Here is an 18,299-nt window from a genome sequence, read left to right on the forward strand (position 1 = left end):
TTCATCTCATCTACCAAATTTGTCCAGTCTAAATAGGGTTAAGGCAAACTATAGCAATTTACTACTACTTGTACACTGTAGTTATGGAAATGATTTTTCCCCTTATAATTCCAGGTTGTGACTACGAGGGCAGAAGGCTATCCAATGGGGAGACCTTCTCTGGTGATGTCTGCACATCTTGTACCTGCACCTATGGCTCTGTCACCTGTGAACCTCTCCAATGTCCATCACTGAGCTGCCTCCAGCAGATGACTCCCACCGGTGAATGCTGCCCTCGTTGTGCCGATGGTTGCGAGTATGAGGGGATGGAGTTCAGTAATGGAGATTTCTTCACGCCTATGTCGAACCCGTGCCTTCGATGTTCTTGTTTAGTGAGTCATGATGTTATTACTAAAGGAGTAGACCCAGTTGGGCCAGAATTTTCTGAGTAGATTAAAAGTTGGGGAGAGGGGTGTTGAACCATTGTATACACACGAGTTTTCACCCTCATAACAGTGTTGTGATTCTTGGTAGACTATACCAGAGATGTATCATTCCAATAAAAAAGAATGAATGAATAAGCAAAATATTGACAATTCAATCAGATTTTGATAAAAGTTGGATTCAGGGATTTTGTCCCCTCAAGATTTTGCACACAAAAAATTGCAATGTAAAAAGTTTGTGCTTGAATATTGCAAAGTCTTAACACAAAATTTTGAGCCCTAATTTTTTCTTTTTCCAAAATGGGCAACATTATGCAAAATTATTCAAAAACCTGATTTCATGTAGAGTCCCACCTGTCCTAGGAAAATTGATAACTGTATCATTCTTATTTTCTGAAAAAATCAATTAATTTCTAGTTTGTTTGATCAGAAAAGTATCGATCCCATTAAAATGCAATAGAAAACAAAGAGTACAAAAGAAATCATGGAAATACATAAGATATTAAAAAGATGGAATACATAAGAGAATATTTTGATACTTATTTTTTAATGTACATACAGTAAAAAAAAAAAATCTAATGGGAGGTATAATGCCTCCCGGCCCTCCTGGGATGAAAAGACTAAAAATACCCAAAGGCTATTAGGTAAATCTAATTGTATTTTGTAATGATCACACAATTCCACACTGTTCTAATATCAAGCAACAGAAATAGCATTTGTAGGTTTCACATGTAACTGAAATTGATATAGTGTTTTCTCCATCTGCCTTCAGAATAACATCGTTCGTTGCAATCCTCTTCCTTGTGAAGACGCACCCTGTCCCAACCCTGTGCTTCTCCTGGGTGCCTGCTGTCCCATCTGTACTGATAAGTGTGTCTACAATGGCCGTACCTACAACAACGATGCCCGATGGGTAGCTGATGATCAGTGTCAACAGTGTAGGTGTCAGGACTCAAAGGTGACCTGTACAGATCTTACTGAGTGTCGTGTGGAGTGTCAGCATGGGTAAGTCTAAAGGGGTTATCTTCACTTGGTCTATTATAAAGCAGTTGGTATACTCCTTGGATAGTCTTATACCATATGAGCAAGTCAGTTTTGTAAATAATGTAATAAGAAACCGGTATTAAATTTTGTTGAAGTTTATTGTTGAAAAATAATTGTAAAATTATAGGTATATACAGTGTATGCAAACTGAATCTTAGAATGTATCAAAGGGTTACTTTTGATCGTTATTTTGGCAATTGTTCTACTCAATTATATGAGCTACTTGTCATCATGTATGCTTCATGTTTACATGTATGTAAATAACCCTCATTATTTGCCAGAAGTCAGTAATTATAATCTTCAAAATTTGTGTAGCTTCCTGATCATACCATATGTAAGTATTTCCATCATTTGCAGTGGTCAATTTAAAAAAAAATTCAGTAATCTATTAACTGAAAGCTTCTTGTATTTTGTGTCTCCCACTCGCAGACATATAGCAGAAGGCCAGTGTTGTTCAGACTGCACAGACTGTTCTTACGAAGGGCAGTTCAGACGGAATGGCGACGAGTTCAGCAGCGCCAATGAATGCAGCACATGCCGCTGTCACTACGGCACTGTCCGCTGCCAACGCCGCCCTTGCCCAAGCACAGGATGTCGCCAAGAAGAGACCCTTGACAGGGAGTGCTGCCCAGTCTGCCGCGGCTGCCTTGATCGTTCTGGAACACGCCATGACCATGGTGCAAGGTTCATTCCTCCGTACGATGTCTGTTCTGAATGTTCTTGCGAAGAGGGTAGGCTGACGTGTCAGACTATCCAGTGTACTGATCTTTGCTCACATCCAGTCATTAACGCCAACGAGTGCTGTCCAGTCTGTGACAGCTGTCAGGATGGCTCTACGTTATATGCCAACGGGGATGTCGTCCAGAGTCCGGAGCGATGCCAGACCTGCCGTTGCTCTCAGGGAAGCATCATCTGTGATCCCGTCACCTGTCCGCAGGTGTCGTGCCCGAATCCGGTGAGGATGCCAGGCCAGTGCTGCCCGGAGTGTAGGCAGTGTGTCTTTGAAGGCACAACTTACCAGAATGAAGAAGAGTTCATCTCCCAAAGAGATCCATGCCAGAGATGTAGGTGTGAGGTGAGTCAGTTACCTTTTCGAAAGCCCCTCTGAGATATCCAATAATGCACTTCTGATGACAGATGTTCCTATTCTTAACCTGTTGACTACTGGGTTCAGAAATTCTTATAGACTTTATGCACGAATCATCCAGTTTCAGTAGGCAATGGGTTAATTGTCATCGAAGAATTTTACTATAGTTTTCATATTCTTCAGTTTTTTTATATCTATGGAGAAAGTGGAGTACCAAATGAGATTTCCACTACAAACTGTGATGAAAGGTGACAGAAGAAATTTTACTAATTAAAGTGTCACTTGGTGTCTGTGAATGCATGCGGACTAACTTGTCCTTGCCTTGCACTTAAAGAACAATAGACTGTCCTCACATATATGTGACCAGCCAACCCAACAGTAAGTCACCAGGGAAGATTCTCTGTAGTTAGCCAAAATGGTAAATTGGACTTCAAAAAGTGAAAATTAGAAAATTTGCTTATTTGAAAGTTAAATAAAAGACAAGATACTCAAGTTTCCGTGACGCTATTTTTTTATGGACTACTTTGAAGTTTTACTGAGACTGCACAGTGTGCACATCCCAAGCTTGGGTGAATCCTGATTTTCAAACTCTCTTTTCTCCTTATTCTTTGAAGCCTTTACTGATTTTTTTTTCTTAATTCAATAAAAGTACTTGAATGGGTTGTTTTTGGTCCATTTTGACAAGCTTAATAAAGACATCAAATTTCATTTTCGGTGACTTACTGTTGGCTTGATGTGACAAAATTGGATGAATAACAATAACTGATTATGGATCTGATCTCTTGGCAGGTGGGAGAAGTCCGATGCACTGACCAGCGAACCCAAGGATTGGTGTGTGGTCCCCCATGCTCCCATCCAGTCCAGATACCGGGTCAGTGCTGTCCAGAGTGCTCCCAGTGTGAGTACGATGGAAGGATCATCCCGGATGGCATGCAGTTCAGACACTTCACAGATCCTTGTCAAATATGCACTTGCTCTGTAAGTAATTTAATCTGACCCCTGTAACATAGTGATTGATCATGGGAATGATGTCTATGATGGATTGCATTGATTGTTGTGTATAATCAACTTTAAAATCAGCACTCGATCAATCATTAAGCATTAAGTCACATGGGGACCCTGGTTATTTATGTGGCACTTGAGACATACATTGTGCATACATGTATCTAAGCGCATACAGGTATATTATTACCTTGGTCATTGAATTCAATCGGTCATTCTTGCACGTAGCATATGCATATTCTCCACTCTCTGGGAAGTATTCCAACCAGTCGCTAATGAGGCGTCTACAATCCGGACAAGCTACAGCGATATTTGCATCCTACCAGGTACCCATGAAGGACCTGGGTTGAGAGTAGTCTGCTGCGCAGACCCTTCACTCATCAAGTTAAGTGGTCTGAATACACAGCCTACAATAACTAGTGTACAGAAGGCCCTTTTGTTTGGGGCAATTTGAGATTGAAAACTCTTGCTGGAATGATCCCAAGGGAATGGAGATAGGACATACATTGTGTGCAGGCAAGCCATGATCGGACCACTGGAGTAATATTATTGATTGATTGATTGATTCTTTATTTCCATGCAAAAATAAATCATACAACAGAAAATATACTGACAATGTCTCATGGTAAAATAACAATAAACAATCATTGCATGGGAGGGAACAGTCATAAGCACAAGGCTTGAAAAGGACGCCCCTCAAGAAAGACTACGGCCCTGAATAAAATCAATATAAGTCATATTTAAAAATTACAGTAAAAGCAGGGCCAAAAGGAAAACACATCAAGCATGTCAAGAATAAATCAAATGATAATAACACACCAGCCGCGTATCGATTAATTATTACTATGTTTAACATAGATACGTCGTATAAAATAATACAAAAAATAAAGTATGCAATATGATGAAAGTCATGAAACTGATGATAGAACAATATCTTTACTCAAATAAGTGCTAATGATGGAATGCTTAAACTCAAACTTAAATTTGTTCAATGTAGGAGCACCAGGTATTGTTAAAGCTATATCATTCCAGGTATCTGGACCAGTATGTCTTATTGTATGTATGTATCTGTAAAGAGCTCAGATGTTCTGATGTACATGTATGAAGCCTAAATAAAAGCGGAATATCATTATTATTATTATTACAGTTACTTTCAGCATTGTAGCTATGTTAGCCAGTCCAATACACCGAAATGGAACATGAAATGACATTGTATACACTTTTTAAGGTAAATTTGATTAAAAGTGTTATGATCAGCATCATTATCCATTCTTTCGAACCTTTACCAATTACTCAGTCTCCACTAAGTTGTCTGTTCTTGTAACAGAAAAAACACAACTTCGAAAATGGCCTCGAATCAAAATACCATATTTATTTTCATGATTTTTCTTTGTTCCAGAGGGGATCTGTTGTATGTGAACCTGAAACCTGCCCCCCTGCCCAGTGCAGTAACCCTGTTTACGTCAACCCTGATGACTGCTGCCCTCGTTGTCAAGTGTGTGTAGATGCTGGTAGGGAGTACCATGAGGGCGAGAGATGGGAGTCTAGCAGTGATCCTTGTCTTGAATGCAGCTGTCAGGTTAGTATTATTACAGGTGAGTGTTTCATAAAGCTGTTTGTTAGTTACGAGCGACTTTACGAATGACTGGTGATCATTTCTTGTGGTAAGTGATAAACACCAGATTTCTATTGGTGTTGATGGGAATTCCTAGGAATGGGTCACTATGGCCCGAATTCACAAAGGTGGTTTTGAAAACCCACGATTGAGTCTATGGTTTATGCAGATTTCCTGTATAAATTACGCTTAATTTAGCGCGTATCGGGCGCATGTATAAAACGTGTCCAATGCTGATACGCCCTTTTGTCACAGTGCACCAAATTGATGCCTGTTGCCATGGTTATCCACGCTATTTTATTTATGAGTCCACTGTTTTTATTCATGAGTCCACTCTTCAAACAGTGGACTCATGAATAAAATAGCGTATCTAACCATGGTAACAGGCGTCAATTTGGCGCAATGTGACAAAAGCGCGCATCAGCATTGGACACGTTTTATACACGCGCCCGATACGCGCTAAATTAAGCGTAATTTATACAGGAAATCTGCATAAAACCATGGACCCAACCGTGGGTTTTCAAAACCACCTTAGTGAATTCGGGCCTATTTGTTCTTGAAGTCACTTGTAACCTAGGAAGAGCTTTATGAAACACCCATCAGGGTTCAAGGATGTATCATGTAAGCATGTAAAATGTAAGGTCATTTTAACCAAAATCTCAGCCAAGTGAAATTAAATTCTTGGGCCCGAATTCATGAAGGTGGTTTTTATATCTGTGGTTTCAATCCATGATATATGCAGATTTCTGGAGAGTTGTAGCCCAGTAGATCATGGGTTCGAATCTCAGTCATAGCTTAATTTTTTCTGCAAGAATTTATTTATGAAAAGCATTACATGTGATACAAGTTGGTCGGTGTATCTGTGGAAAACCATGTAATGCAACTTCTCAAAAGTCTGTGGCGCTACAAAGGCATTATGCCTCTTTTAATAGCAGCTTTCCTGCTTGAGGGATTCCTGCAGAAAAGATGGGCTTTATTTTTGACAATTGTAAGAATTCTGTGTCCATAAGTTAAAAGTCAGAATTGGTAAAATTTTTATGGAGAGCTTTTAATATTGTTCATTCAAGTTATTTTTATTACAATTTATTTCTTATGTTACTATAAACCAAAAATATAATTTTTCTTTTTTGTAATCTGCACTTCATTGTGAGACAGGTTGGAGAAAATGCTCAAATACAGTTATCTGATTTTGTTAAACTTTCTTTTGAAAGAATAAACCATGTGAGCAAATCGTCACCCCTCAATTTTTCGTTAACAGAAAGGTCAGACAAATTGAAAAAGAAGTAAACATTGTCTGTCCTATGAACTTACCATCATGATTGAAGTGGCAATATACACAAACATGACAACATACACAAACATGACAACATAATAAGGGATGAGCTAGAAGTAAACAGTGATTATTATTTTTATTTCTTTGTAGGACCTTCGTGTGTCATGTGAACCCCGACCTTGTCCTGCAGTACAGTGTACCCACCCTGGAAAAATCCACAGTATGTGCTGTGCGGAGTGTTCAGACTGTGAGTATGATCGTCGCTACATCAGCAACGGACAGGTCTTTGGAAACCCACTCAATCGATGTGAACGATGTACCTGTCTTAATGGGAACATCATCTGTGAGCCACAGGAATGTCCTCTAACCCTCTGTCAGCAGCCGTATACTCCAGAGGGACAGTGCTGTCCTGTTTGCAGGGAGTGCTTCTACAGCGGTGTCGAGTATCAGGAGGGGGAACGGTTCACATCCCAGCAGAACCCTTGTGTGGAATGTATTTGTAGGAGTGGAGAGGTGACCTGTGAACCGAAACCTTGCCCACCAGCTAACTGTCCATATCCTATGCGAGAAACCTGCTGTGCAACTTGTGATGGGTGCTTTTACAACGGCAGGAACCACGATAACGGTGCCTTGTTTTTAGATACTTCCCAGGATTGCCGTGAATGCCAGTGTGTCAGTGGAGACGTCCTATGCACCAGGCCTCTCTGTCCTGAACTTGTAAACTGTGAAATTGAAAGAACTCCACCTGGAGAGTGTTGCCCAATTTGCGAAGTGCAAAAGCAGTTGACGTGTTCTTTTGGAGACCAGAATTACAACGATGGGGATACCTTCTACAATCCGATCAATAACTGCCAGAGATGTGAGTGTAGAAATGGAAAAGTAGAGTGCGCTGATTCCCCATGCCCTGATGTTTCTTGTACTCATCCTTTGAGGTTTGGATGCTGTCCTTCATGCGATGGATGTACATATGGTAATGAAAGTTACGCCAATGGAGTTGTGTTTGCTGAACCAGACAATGCTTGTGGACAATGTGCCTGTGAAGGCGGATCCGTTACGTGTAGTCCACTGTCTTGCCCACCTCTAAACTGTCCACATAAGACAAAGCCTGAAGGAGTTTGTTGTGAGATCTGCATTGACTTGGACTGTGTATTCCTTGGAGAAACCTTCCTACATGGAAAGCGATTTACTCATCCACAAGATGTATGCCAAGAATGTGTCTGTGATGATGGGAACACTGATTGTACCGTTGCACCTTGTCCCACTTTGGACTGCCCGTACCCTAAACGAGGCCCATGCTGCGAGCAGTGCGAGGGTTGTTTGTATAATGGAGATGAATTCAATGATGGCGATGTATTCTTCAATCCCATAGATCACTGCCAGGAATGTGAGTGTCAGTCTGGATTTGTCAATTGCAGACCCAGGACATGTCCAGAGGTCACTTGTGAACACCCAGTTACCATCTCAGGAGACTGCTGTCCTGTGTGTGATGGCTGCTTGTACTTGGGACGTCCGTTTGAAAATGGGGGATCCTTCCGTAACCCACAGGATGTATGCCAGTCTTGCACATGCAGGGATGGCAATGTTATTTGTGAGAGAGCAGAATGTCCCATAGCCAGCTGCCCATTCCCAGGTCAAGATCAGTGTGGCTGTCCAACATGTGCTACTTGCAACTACAACAACATAGAATATACAGATGGTGCAATATTTCCTCATAATAATGACTCATGCAGGGAGTGCATTTGTAGACAGGGTGATGTTGACTGTAGAATACGGGAATGTCCTCAACCTAGGTGCTTTCACCCAATTCAACTTCCAGGGAGATGCTGTCCTTCTTGCGATGGATGCACTTACGATGAAAACAACTATGAAAATGGCCTGGAGTTCACAGATACTGTTGACAGTTGCAGGATTTGCACTTGTCTAAATGGAAATGTTAATTGCGCCACTCGTCCTTGCAATGTTGTATCCTGCACTCATCCTATGCAAGATGCCTGCAATTGCCCCAGTTGTGATGGCTGCATGTATGAAGATGCGATGGCTGTCAGTGGTATGACTTTCATGGATCCAAACAATATGTGTAGGGACTGCTTGTGTTTGCAAGGATCTGTCAGCTGTATTGATCGTCCATGCCCACCAGTAAACTGTACAACCCCGTTGAATGTTCCAGGAGAGTGTTGCCCATCATGCCCTGAGGATGTCTGCGGAGAACTGGAATCACTCAACCCCTGCCAAGATTGTGAGTGTGTTGAAGGGGCGTGGCGTTGTGTAGACCAACCCTGTGGTCCTGCGCCTTGTCCGAATCCTGGCAGCGATGGTTGCTGTAGGGTATGTGATTCCTGTATGTATGGTGGCAAACCTTGGGCAAATGGTGACAGTTTCCCGGCTCCTGAAGACCAATGCCGTACATGCCAATGTAATAATGGATTTGTGAGCTGCCAGGATCCAACCTGTCCTTCTATTGCTTGCAGTCACCCTGTCATCCCTGCAGGACAATGCTGTCCTGTATGTACTGGACAGTGCACTGTTGATGGAATAACCTATGATAATGGAGAGAACTTTACACCTGTAACAGATTACTGCCAGCGTTGCAATTGCCGCAATGGTCAGGTGTACTGTGACCGAATCACTTGTTCCCAGCTTTGTGCACATCCTCAAGAAGTACCTGGACAGTGTTGTCCCGTTTGTGAAGGTTGCTTCTTTGAAAACTTGCTTCTTTCAAATGGACAGTCCTTCAGACACCCTTCAGATGTCTGTCAGAGCTGTATGTGCATCAATGGGAATGTTGATTGTCAGACTGTAAACTGCCCAACACTGACCTGCCCAAATCCAGAAAGAGCAGAAGGAGAATGTTGTGGGAGATGTCTTGAGTGTACCTACAATGATCAGCAGTATCAAGATGGAGCAGTATGGTTTCCTGTTGATAGGCAGTGTACACAGTGTGAATGCATAGGTGACCAGGTCACCTGTGGCGCACTTGAGTGCCCCGAGACTCGTTGTACACATGCTGTCAAAGGCACATGTTGCGCTATCTGTGATGGCTGTTTGTTTGAAGAGAGACTGTACAACAGTGGAGAGAACTTCAGGCCTGATGATTGCAGACAGTGCAACTGTGTAAATGGCAATGTTTTATGCATTGAGCAGGAGTGTCCCTTATTGACTTGTGCAAACCGAGTGAGAGACATTGGCCAATGCTGCGAGCGATGTGCAGGGTGTACTTATGAAGGTTTTGAATACTCCAATGGAGAATCTTGGGTGTCTGCACTTAATCCATGTTTAACTTGTCAGTGTCAAGACGGAATGACCGTGTGCACAGAGATCCGTTGCCTGACACCCGATTTCTGCACAACACCTCAGTATGTCCCAGACCAGTGCTGTCCAATTTGTCCAGGTTGCGTTTACAATGGTGTGACTTACAATGATGGCCAGCGTTTCAATCCGTATAATGATCCTTGTGAGTCGTGCCACTGCGAGAGAGGAAGCTTACTGTGCCTACGCGAGAGTTGCCCCACCATGGCAGACTGTCCAGCGGAACAGGTTATTCCACCAGCCATCGGAGAGTGCTGCGCTACATGTACTGCTGAACAACGCACAAGGGAATGCACCTCTCAGAATGTTGGAGAAATTTTCAAACCGTATAGTGATCCATGCTACACTTGTGAATGTAAAAATTCATCTCTTTGGGAGTGCATGAGTGAAATGTGTCCGATGCTGAGTTGTCCTCGTTCTGAACAATTTGTCCCCAGGGGTGAGTGTTGCCCTCGCTGTCAGCGTTGTATCGATGAGGAAACTGGCAACAATTACTTGGATGGGCAATCCTGGAATCGAGGTCTTGACAACTGCATAAGATGCAGCTGCAACGGTGGGGCCATTGAGTGTGAGATCCAACAGTGTGAGTCACTGACGTGCCCTGAGGGAGAGGAACTGTACAAGCCTCAAGGATCATGCTGCTTTGCTTGCCGAATGGCTGCCGAACCTTGCACCTACCAGGGAATCATCTACCAATCCGGTGACATGTGGTTGAGAGATGAGTGCACTACCTGCGAATGTGTAGCAGGAGAGGTCCAGTGCAGAACTCAACGCTGCCAGGTCATGAACTGCGCTGCTGATGAGACTCCTGTTGTGAACCCCGGAGAATGCTGTCCTCGATGCATCTTGCGCCCTGCAACCTGTATTGCCTTTGGTGATCCTCATTACCGCACATTTGATGGGAAACTAATCCATTTCCAGGGAGCTTGCCGTTACATTATGACTATGGATTGTGAAAACCAAGACTTTATCGTTGAGGTGACAAATGACGATAGGAACATGGGAGCTGTTTCTTGGACACAGGAAGTTACAGTGATCGTGGATGGAAATGAAGTTAACTTAGGACAAAGTGGCATTGTCCAAGTCAATAATGAAGTAGTTACATTACCATACCTCATGCAGCCATTTATTTATATTGAGAAACGAGCCACAACGTTCTATGTCAATACAAACTCTGGAGTGTCTGTTCTCTGGGATGGAAGCAGCTATGTTGAAGTCAGTGTTCCCGGTACATACGCCAGGAAGACATGTGGCCTTTGTGGAAACTTCAATGGCTACCCACAGGATGACCTGCGCACCCGATCTGGACAGCTTGCTAACTCGGTGGCTGTCTTCGGGAACAGCTGGAAGGTTTCTGACCAAGATGGCTGCGATGTCAAGGACACCGACCCTTGCACAGAGGCAGGATTCCATGCTAGGAAGCTGGCAAACATTAAGTGTGCTGTGCTGAAGTCTCGTAGGTTTACAGCCTGTCATTCCAAAGTGCCTCCTGAACAGTACTATGCTGCATGTGTCTATGATCTCTGTGCCTGTGGCTCCAGTGATACCTGTCTTTGTGATGCTGTTGCAGCATATGCTGCAGAATGCAGGCAGGAAGGAATTCATCTCAACTGGAGATCATCTTCACTCTGTGGTAAGAATGAATCTTTTTGTAATAATTTTCTATATTTCTTCTCTTTAATAATAATAATGATGATATAGGGTATTCATATTGTGCACATATCCACCTTGTTAGGTGCTCAAGGCGCTCCTATATTACCCGGCTAAGCTAGGCGTTCATAGCGCACACAGCTTTTTAAGGAATTACTTCTTACCGGTACCCATTTACCTCACCTGGGTTGAGTGCAGCACACTGGATCAGTTTCTTGCTGAAGGAAATTACGCCATGGCTGGGATTCGAACCCACGACCCTCTGTTTCAAGGTCCGAAGATTAATCCACTGGGCCACAACACTCCACAATGTGATTTACTGTGCTATTTTCTCATGATTTTATTTTGAAAAAAAACCTATTAAGACCTATTATTCCCAGACAATAAAGAATAATTATAGTGCCAAACAAGTGGATAAATTGAACCTGTACTGTTGATAAGTGTTAAAATTGGCTATCCATAGTTAAACTACAAGACTAGACACTAGAATAAACCAGAGTTTGGAATGTGTGCCTTACTCATTTACTTATGGGGATCTCAAATTTGCCAAATAAGTGATGTCATTGTCATATAGGGTAGGAGCAACTCATTCATTTCATCCAATATGTAAAATTGACTAAAATTTGATGTTTCAAAAGTTTGACTCAGGATAACATTTTTCTATGAGGAAGATGTTATATTCTTTAATACCGCCCAAAGGGAAATACACTTAAAAAAAAATAAAAAATTAACCCAATGCCTTCTGGAATGGAGTGGTCCATGTACAGAGTCTATGGGATTTAAATAATTCAGTAGTCAATAGCTTAATTCTTGAAAAGTATGTGGGGTAAGGCCAAATCCTTTGTTTCATCCAATAAATATTAATGACTAAAATATGTTTTTTTTTACTCAGGATGATATTTTTCTTCTATTACTATTACTATTATTACTTATGACTTATATTACGCTTTTCCCATGAGGTCCAAAGCACTTACAATGAAATTATCAAAATTTAAAAAAAAAACTACAAAGTACATGTACGAAAGAGATGGATTCTTAACTCTTTGCCCGCCACGTACACTATCCCCCCTGCGCCACATTAATTTTGGGGTGCCACATTCAGAGGGGGTTTGCGTGCATTGTCTTATTCAACTCGCAATAACTTTTTACTGGTTTGTCGTATTGAAAAAAAATGTGTAGCAAAGTTTTAGAGAAATGAATATTCTTGCCAATGGTATCTTTTTTGCTATGTATAAAATCATAGATTTTGAGAATTTTAACTTTACATTCTGTTTCAAATTTTTCGTTTAGGAGCGTATTTTATACCTCTTATATTCAATACTTCCTAATGAAGGTTAAATTTCTAAGTTAGTCCATTGAAAAGATGTGTTCTTTAGCTTTCATTACATACCAAATCCATGTCTTTATGGTCATTATGAGCTAAGCAATTTTGGATTGAAATGGGGCATTCAAAAAGAGTAAACTGACAATGAACTAAACTCTTCTATTGAAATTGTCCCTGGCTACTTCTCAATAGACTTCCCGCCCTGGGAGACTTCCCGTCTATTGATACTTTGATCCCCTCATTGTTATAGGGAGGTGGCAATTTGTATCATTCTTTTATTACAAGAAAAGCAGTGCAAGCTATTGAAAGCTCATCGAAATATATCCTAAAGCAGTTCAAAAAACTAAATTTTACGGCGAAAAATCTCTATGTAAACAACGTCGGCGAAAGCTATAACACGAAAGCTAGATTCGTAAACAATGCAATACACGCGTCGCTATTGTATGTTTGTGCACACAATTACAATAAAATGCGTTCCGTATGCATTGTGTGTGAACTGTGACTTGAGTCTTCGTTGGCATTCCGCTGTATGTGCCGCGAGTCGTCCGTGGCGGGCAAAGAGTTAATGCCTCAAATTGCGAGTGATGGAGACTGCATAATTTAAAGTGGCAAATCTTTCGCAGTAAAAGTTTTTATATGAAGAGGGTCACTGGCCAACCTAAGTGCTCTCGTGGTGTATACAGAATCAAACAGTTACTTAAATACTCTGGGGCCTGTTATTTTCTATCACAAAGATGTTATACTCTTTGTTACCACCCCAGGGGAAATAGATACTTATGACAAAAACATTAATTCCTGAGATTTATGTAAGGTAAGGGCAACATTTATATTCCATCCAATGTTCAGTGCGGGTGTGAATGCAGTTGGAAAACACTCCGTCCATCGGAAAGGACGCAAATGTTGGTCCCGTGTATAGGAGAGTCACAACCTATGCACGTTAAAACCAATACACTATTCGTCAAAGAGTAGGGTGTTCACCCGGTGTATTGCACCTGCCGGTCCCCGGTACTACAATACTGCAAGAATCTTCAGGATTGAAGGAGGCAGTGTAGCTTGAAGAAGAAGAAGAAGAAATACCTGTAATAATTTTTTTTTTTTTCAAAACTTTAACTCAGGATGATATTTTTGTATTGGGAGACGTTATATCCAAAGTAGGTGCTTAAGACAAAAAAACAACTATAACCTGAGTATAATTTCGGAACCACGTACCCGGGCGTCGCAAATTTGGTCTCAAAAGTTGCGCAAGACTTGAAGAAAAAAAAGTCATGGAATGGCGCGGCGCCAGCTTTTTGCGTTACAGATTTATCGCGAAAAATGTGGAGGGGGGGCTGAATCAGCCCCCCCCCCAGTCTTTTTAGGGTTAAGACAAAATAAAACAACTATAACCTGAGTATACTAATACTCAAGTGTGTGAAAATCTAGTCACAAACATAAAAATATGAGCTTTACGTCCTAGAAATCTGAATTTGTAAACAGCCACAATTATTTTGTAAACAAATTTTCGGCATTACTCCTACATGTATGTGTTTAAGATCGCATGCTTGATCCTTAATAAAAATCATAAGTCAGAAAAAAAAAAAAATTGCTCATAATTTCAGCCTGATAAGGATTGATTCAGGTTTTCAAACACCACCATATATAGGCCTACATGTACTGTAGATAGTCTTTTCCATGAAAACATTTATTTTCTTCTTTCTTTTTTTTCTGATATCATGCAAATTGTGATGAATAGTCGTTTTGATGAAAATTAGTTCCTTTTCTGCTTTTCTTTTCTTTTTTTCTTTCTTTCTTTCTTACTTTCTTTTTTCGTTCTTTCTTTTTTTTTATTTTTTAGTTTCTCTTTTATTTTTTTCAAAAAATTTATAAAATTTTTATATAAATTTTCATCTTGATGCTACAAAGCCATTAGGGCTGTTTTGCCATTTGTTTTTATACTGATGCGTAATAAATATTGTCATTCCTTGACAAAGAGCTACATGTAGGCACAAAACATCAGAATATTGTGTATCAAGGTTTTAGTTTTCATAACTGTCTTATTTTTCAACCCTACAGGGCCCAAGGTAACACAGAGTTTCAATACTGATGGGGCTACCCTGTCAAAAATAAATATTAAGTAAATTAATAATCAAATAATTAAATGAATAGATGGACAAATAAATGTTGATATAAATGAATGAAATTCAGATAAATAAGTAAGTAGTCAATTCAATGAAAACATAGATAGATAGATAAATAAATAAACAAGTAAATGAATGAATAATGAATAAATATTTGAAATATAAAAAATAAGATAAGTAAAATAGATAAATAAATAAATTAATTTAATAGATAAATGAATAAATAAATAAGTAAAAAGTCTTCTTTCTTTGTTTCTTCTTTCCAATGCAGCTATCGACTGTCCAGCAGATAGAGGCTTCTTGTTTGATGAGTGTGGCCCTGCCTGCCCAAGGACCTGCGCAAACAAGGATATTCCACCAGAAATCCTTCACGATCAGTGCTTACGCCCGTGCGTTCCTGGGTGTAATTGTCCAGCCAGCAAAGTCCTGCACAATAGCAGGTGTATAAGTGAGTCGGAGTGTCCTCAGGACTACAATATCAACTCGACTCTCTTAGAGCCACCTAATTAATCAGTCAACGGAACTGTTGAGCCTCTGGATGCATTGGTACTTCACACGTGGGGGAGCGTTAGCATCCCCCAGTTCTCCACGATACGGAGAACGGAAAAAAAAACTCGGAATTCAGGAAGAACGTAGAAATCACAGGAAAACACAGTTTTTTTTCAGACTACAGGATTAAATGGTGGAAAAAAACAGTGATGATTATGAAAATCGAAGCAGAATGCATGAAAAGAAAACCTGTGCATAGTAGACAAAAAATTCTCTTCAATCCTAATTGCAGTGTTAGGCAGGTGTTTTCCAAGCTTTATCTGCATGGAAAGTAAAATTTATGATAATATTTGTTATTATTTACGATTGCTTCATCATATGTTTTGTACAAGTCACCGAAGAACAACGAAATGAGATGTTGAGATCTCAGAAGAAGACAGCATTGTCGTTTCAAAAAATGGAAAACTGATGTCCCCTTGGGAGCTAGAGTGAGTGTCTCCCATGATTGCATGTACATGTATATCACCTAGATCGTTGGCTTCAGACTCAAGTCATTGTTGCTACAACAGGTGGTTCCATGGTAACTTTTTCAGTGTGGCCATACCATTGGTCATGTCTTCCTTTTGTGATACTGGGTACTAAAACCACCAAACTCCAAGTAATATGTGCCATTTGCATTGCCTACACAGTTGATAAATTGTCTTTGATGTTGTTTTAAAAGTTTATAAACATTTTTAGCTGTATCCTTTATTTTTATTTGCATCGAGAGGCAATGTTATTTTCGGTATGATGACAGACATTGTGACATGGGCTGGTATTCAATTTGTTACTTAGGCCAGAATTTGAGTATTTCACTCAGTATGTTGCTTACACTGTAAGTATTTAATCATGTTTGGTGTTCAATTGCATTTTTTGGCTAAATAAAGTCAGCCACCTACCAGGCTTACATGTAAGTCTGGTTTGTGGGCAGTTTACAAGCGCAGTCATACATTCTGCGCACTGATGTATACTTATATTGCACATTATTTGGCTCAAACTTTATCATGTCACGATGATGAAGTAAAATGCTTAGATGTGATCTTTTATGCGTTTTGCTTTAATAGCCAAGTAAAATACTTACAAAATCAATACTTTCAATTGAATAGCAGCATTGGTTATCCTCATTATTATAGTAACTGGTGTATTTATGCTTTACATCGCAACTTTGATCATAATAGTAACCAATAAAGAGCTAGGCTTTTGTAAAGTCTTCTACCCACTTTGCGTCTTGCCTGCAGCAATAACACAATTCTAATGTGTTTTTGTTGCTAATTTTAGTAAATCACCCCATATCTAGAGCATTTATTAAACCATGTGCTATTCAAAATCTTGAATTAAGCAAAAAAAATTCTACTCTTGCTTTGCTAAGAAATTTACTTTTTTGTATTTAGTTCAAGTAGTATTCTACTTCAGTTAGTCATAATGTCGTTCGGGGGGGGGGGGGCAGTCAAATATATTGCTGTACACAGGCATGACCCAAAAAACGCGTTCAAAGGGGTGTTTTTTCAATTTTGGACGCGGGCCGCGCGTGCACTCGTTAAGGGTATCAAAAACACAGAATTTCAAGAAAAAGGGTGTTTTTGAAAGACTGGTCAATGGTCAATGTTTAGGGTATGTTTCTTCCACAAGCTTTTTTGCTGAGGTCATATTCTGGCAACAACTTGTTTAGGGGCCAAATTGTGTAAATAAAGCCCGCGAAAAACTTGTTTAGGGGGTGTTTTTCCACACAGAGAAAAAACTTGTTTAGGGTGTGTTTGGAAATAATTTAGTCTCGCATGTGTACAACAAGACATTTGACTGCCCCCCCCCCCCCCCCCCCCCCCCCCCCGGATGTCAGTAAGCCAAAATAATTTACTGGAGAGTATTGTGACATGTTGGCAAATAGAGTACAACAAGCATGGTGCACCACAAGTGTTACTTAATAATTCTGTGCAGCTCAGGATTACTGCATGCAAAAGCTTTAACCTTCCGGTGATATTTCTGAATTTTTTTGCTCATAATTTTCCTTGAGAGGTGAGTTAAATGTGAAAAAGAATACTTAGCCAAATTAAAGAATTGAAAAACTAAACTAGGCTAAGTATCTTATCCAAGCAAAATTGTATATAAAATTCAAATTTTTCTGACTTGCGTATCAAATTGAATTAAAGCTGTAAACTCTTGCAATGTCTACAAGAAGAGGTGATATTTTATACTACCAGCTATTTGTAAATTACATGTGTCTATACACATAATTGGTAATCGTTTCTTGTGCTAAATGAGATACTCCCATATTGGCTTTTTTAACATTATGGAGTGAAAACTCTTATTATTCTTCTAATATCTTGACAAATATCAACAATTAATAACGAAATGCCGGTTAAGAAGAAGAGCTTGTTATCTCCAATGATCTGACATGGTGGTTCAGTGGTAGATTGCCTGCCCCTTGAATGAGAGGTTGTTTGTTTGATTGATCCCTAGCCAAGCCAGTTATACAGGCGCGGATCCAGGATTTTTCAAAGGGGGGGGGGCATTTGGTACATGAAAAATGTGACAACCCCCCCAAAAAAAATAATAATAAAACTTGACAAGCAAAAAATAAAGGGTAGGGGGCATGGGCTAGATGTGCCCTCCCTCCCCCATCCCAGATTCACCACTGCACTTCTTAAAAAACATGACCTTGGCTAGGAAACCTCATACAGTTCTCATAGCATTCAAGGAATTCTTATTAACATTTTTATTTTGAAAGATGTCCATTATCTGAACCAAGATATTTTGATGTAATCATGGTGCTTGAAGTACATGCAATGTTGAATGTGAAGAAAAATTTTAGAAACAACAAAATTGAAAATTGTGACCTCAATTTTCAAAATGTAAATAGATAAAGAAAATGAAGTTAGTCTTTTTATACTGTATAATGATTATAATGATAATGATATCAATACATGTACTTGT

The 18,299-nt window shown here is 40.1% G+C and overlaps 1 protein-coding gene across 1 annotated transcript in view; it reads left to right on the plus strand.

The window, feature by feature from the left end:
- LOC129278880 (kielin/chordin-like protein) overlaps positions 1 to 17,118 on the plus strand; it is a 74,919-nt gene extending 57,801 nt beyond the window's left edge. The window contains exons 20-26 of the mRNA XM_064114652.1: positions 115 to 371; positions 1,195 to 1,427; positions 1,896 to 2,541; positions 3,343 to 3,531; positions 4,955 to 5,134; positions 6,594 to 11,382; positions 15,112 to 17,118. Coding sequence (XP_063970722.1) covers positions 115 to 371; positions 1,195 to 1,427; positions 1,896 to 2,541; positions 3,343 to 3,531; positions 4,955 to 5,134; positions 6,594 to 11,382; positions 15,112 to 15,350 — 6,533 coding nt within the window. The 3' untranslated portion in view covers positions 15,351 to 17,118. The remainder of the gene's footprint in view (positions 1 to 114; positions 372 to 1,194; positions 1,428 to 1,895; positions 2,542 to 3,342; positions 3,532 to 4,954; positions 5,135 to 6,593; positions 11,383 to 15,111) is intronic.
- The last annotated feature ends 1,181 nt before the right edge of the window (positions 17,119 to 18,299 follow it).

The sequence above is a fragment of the Lytechinus pictus genome, unplaced genomic scaffold (genome assembly GCF_037042905.1).
Source record: "Lytechinus pictus isolate F3 Inbred unplaced genomic scaffold, Lp3.0 scaffold_20, whole genome shotgun sequence".
Classification (NCBI taxonomy): domain Eukaryota; kingdom Metazoa; phylum Echinodermata; class Echinoidea; order Temnopleuroida; family Toxopneustidae; genus Lytechinus; species Lytechinus pictus.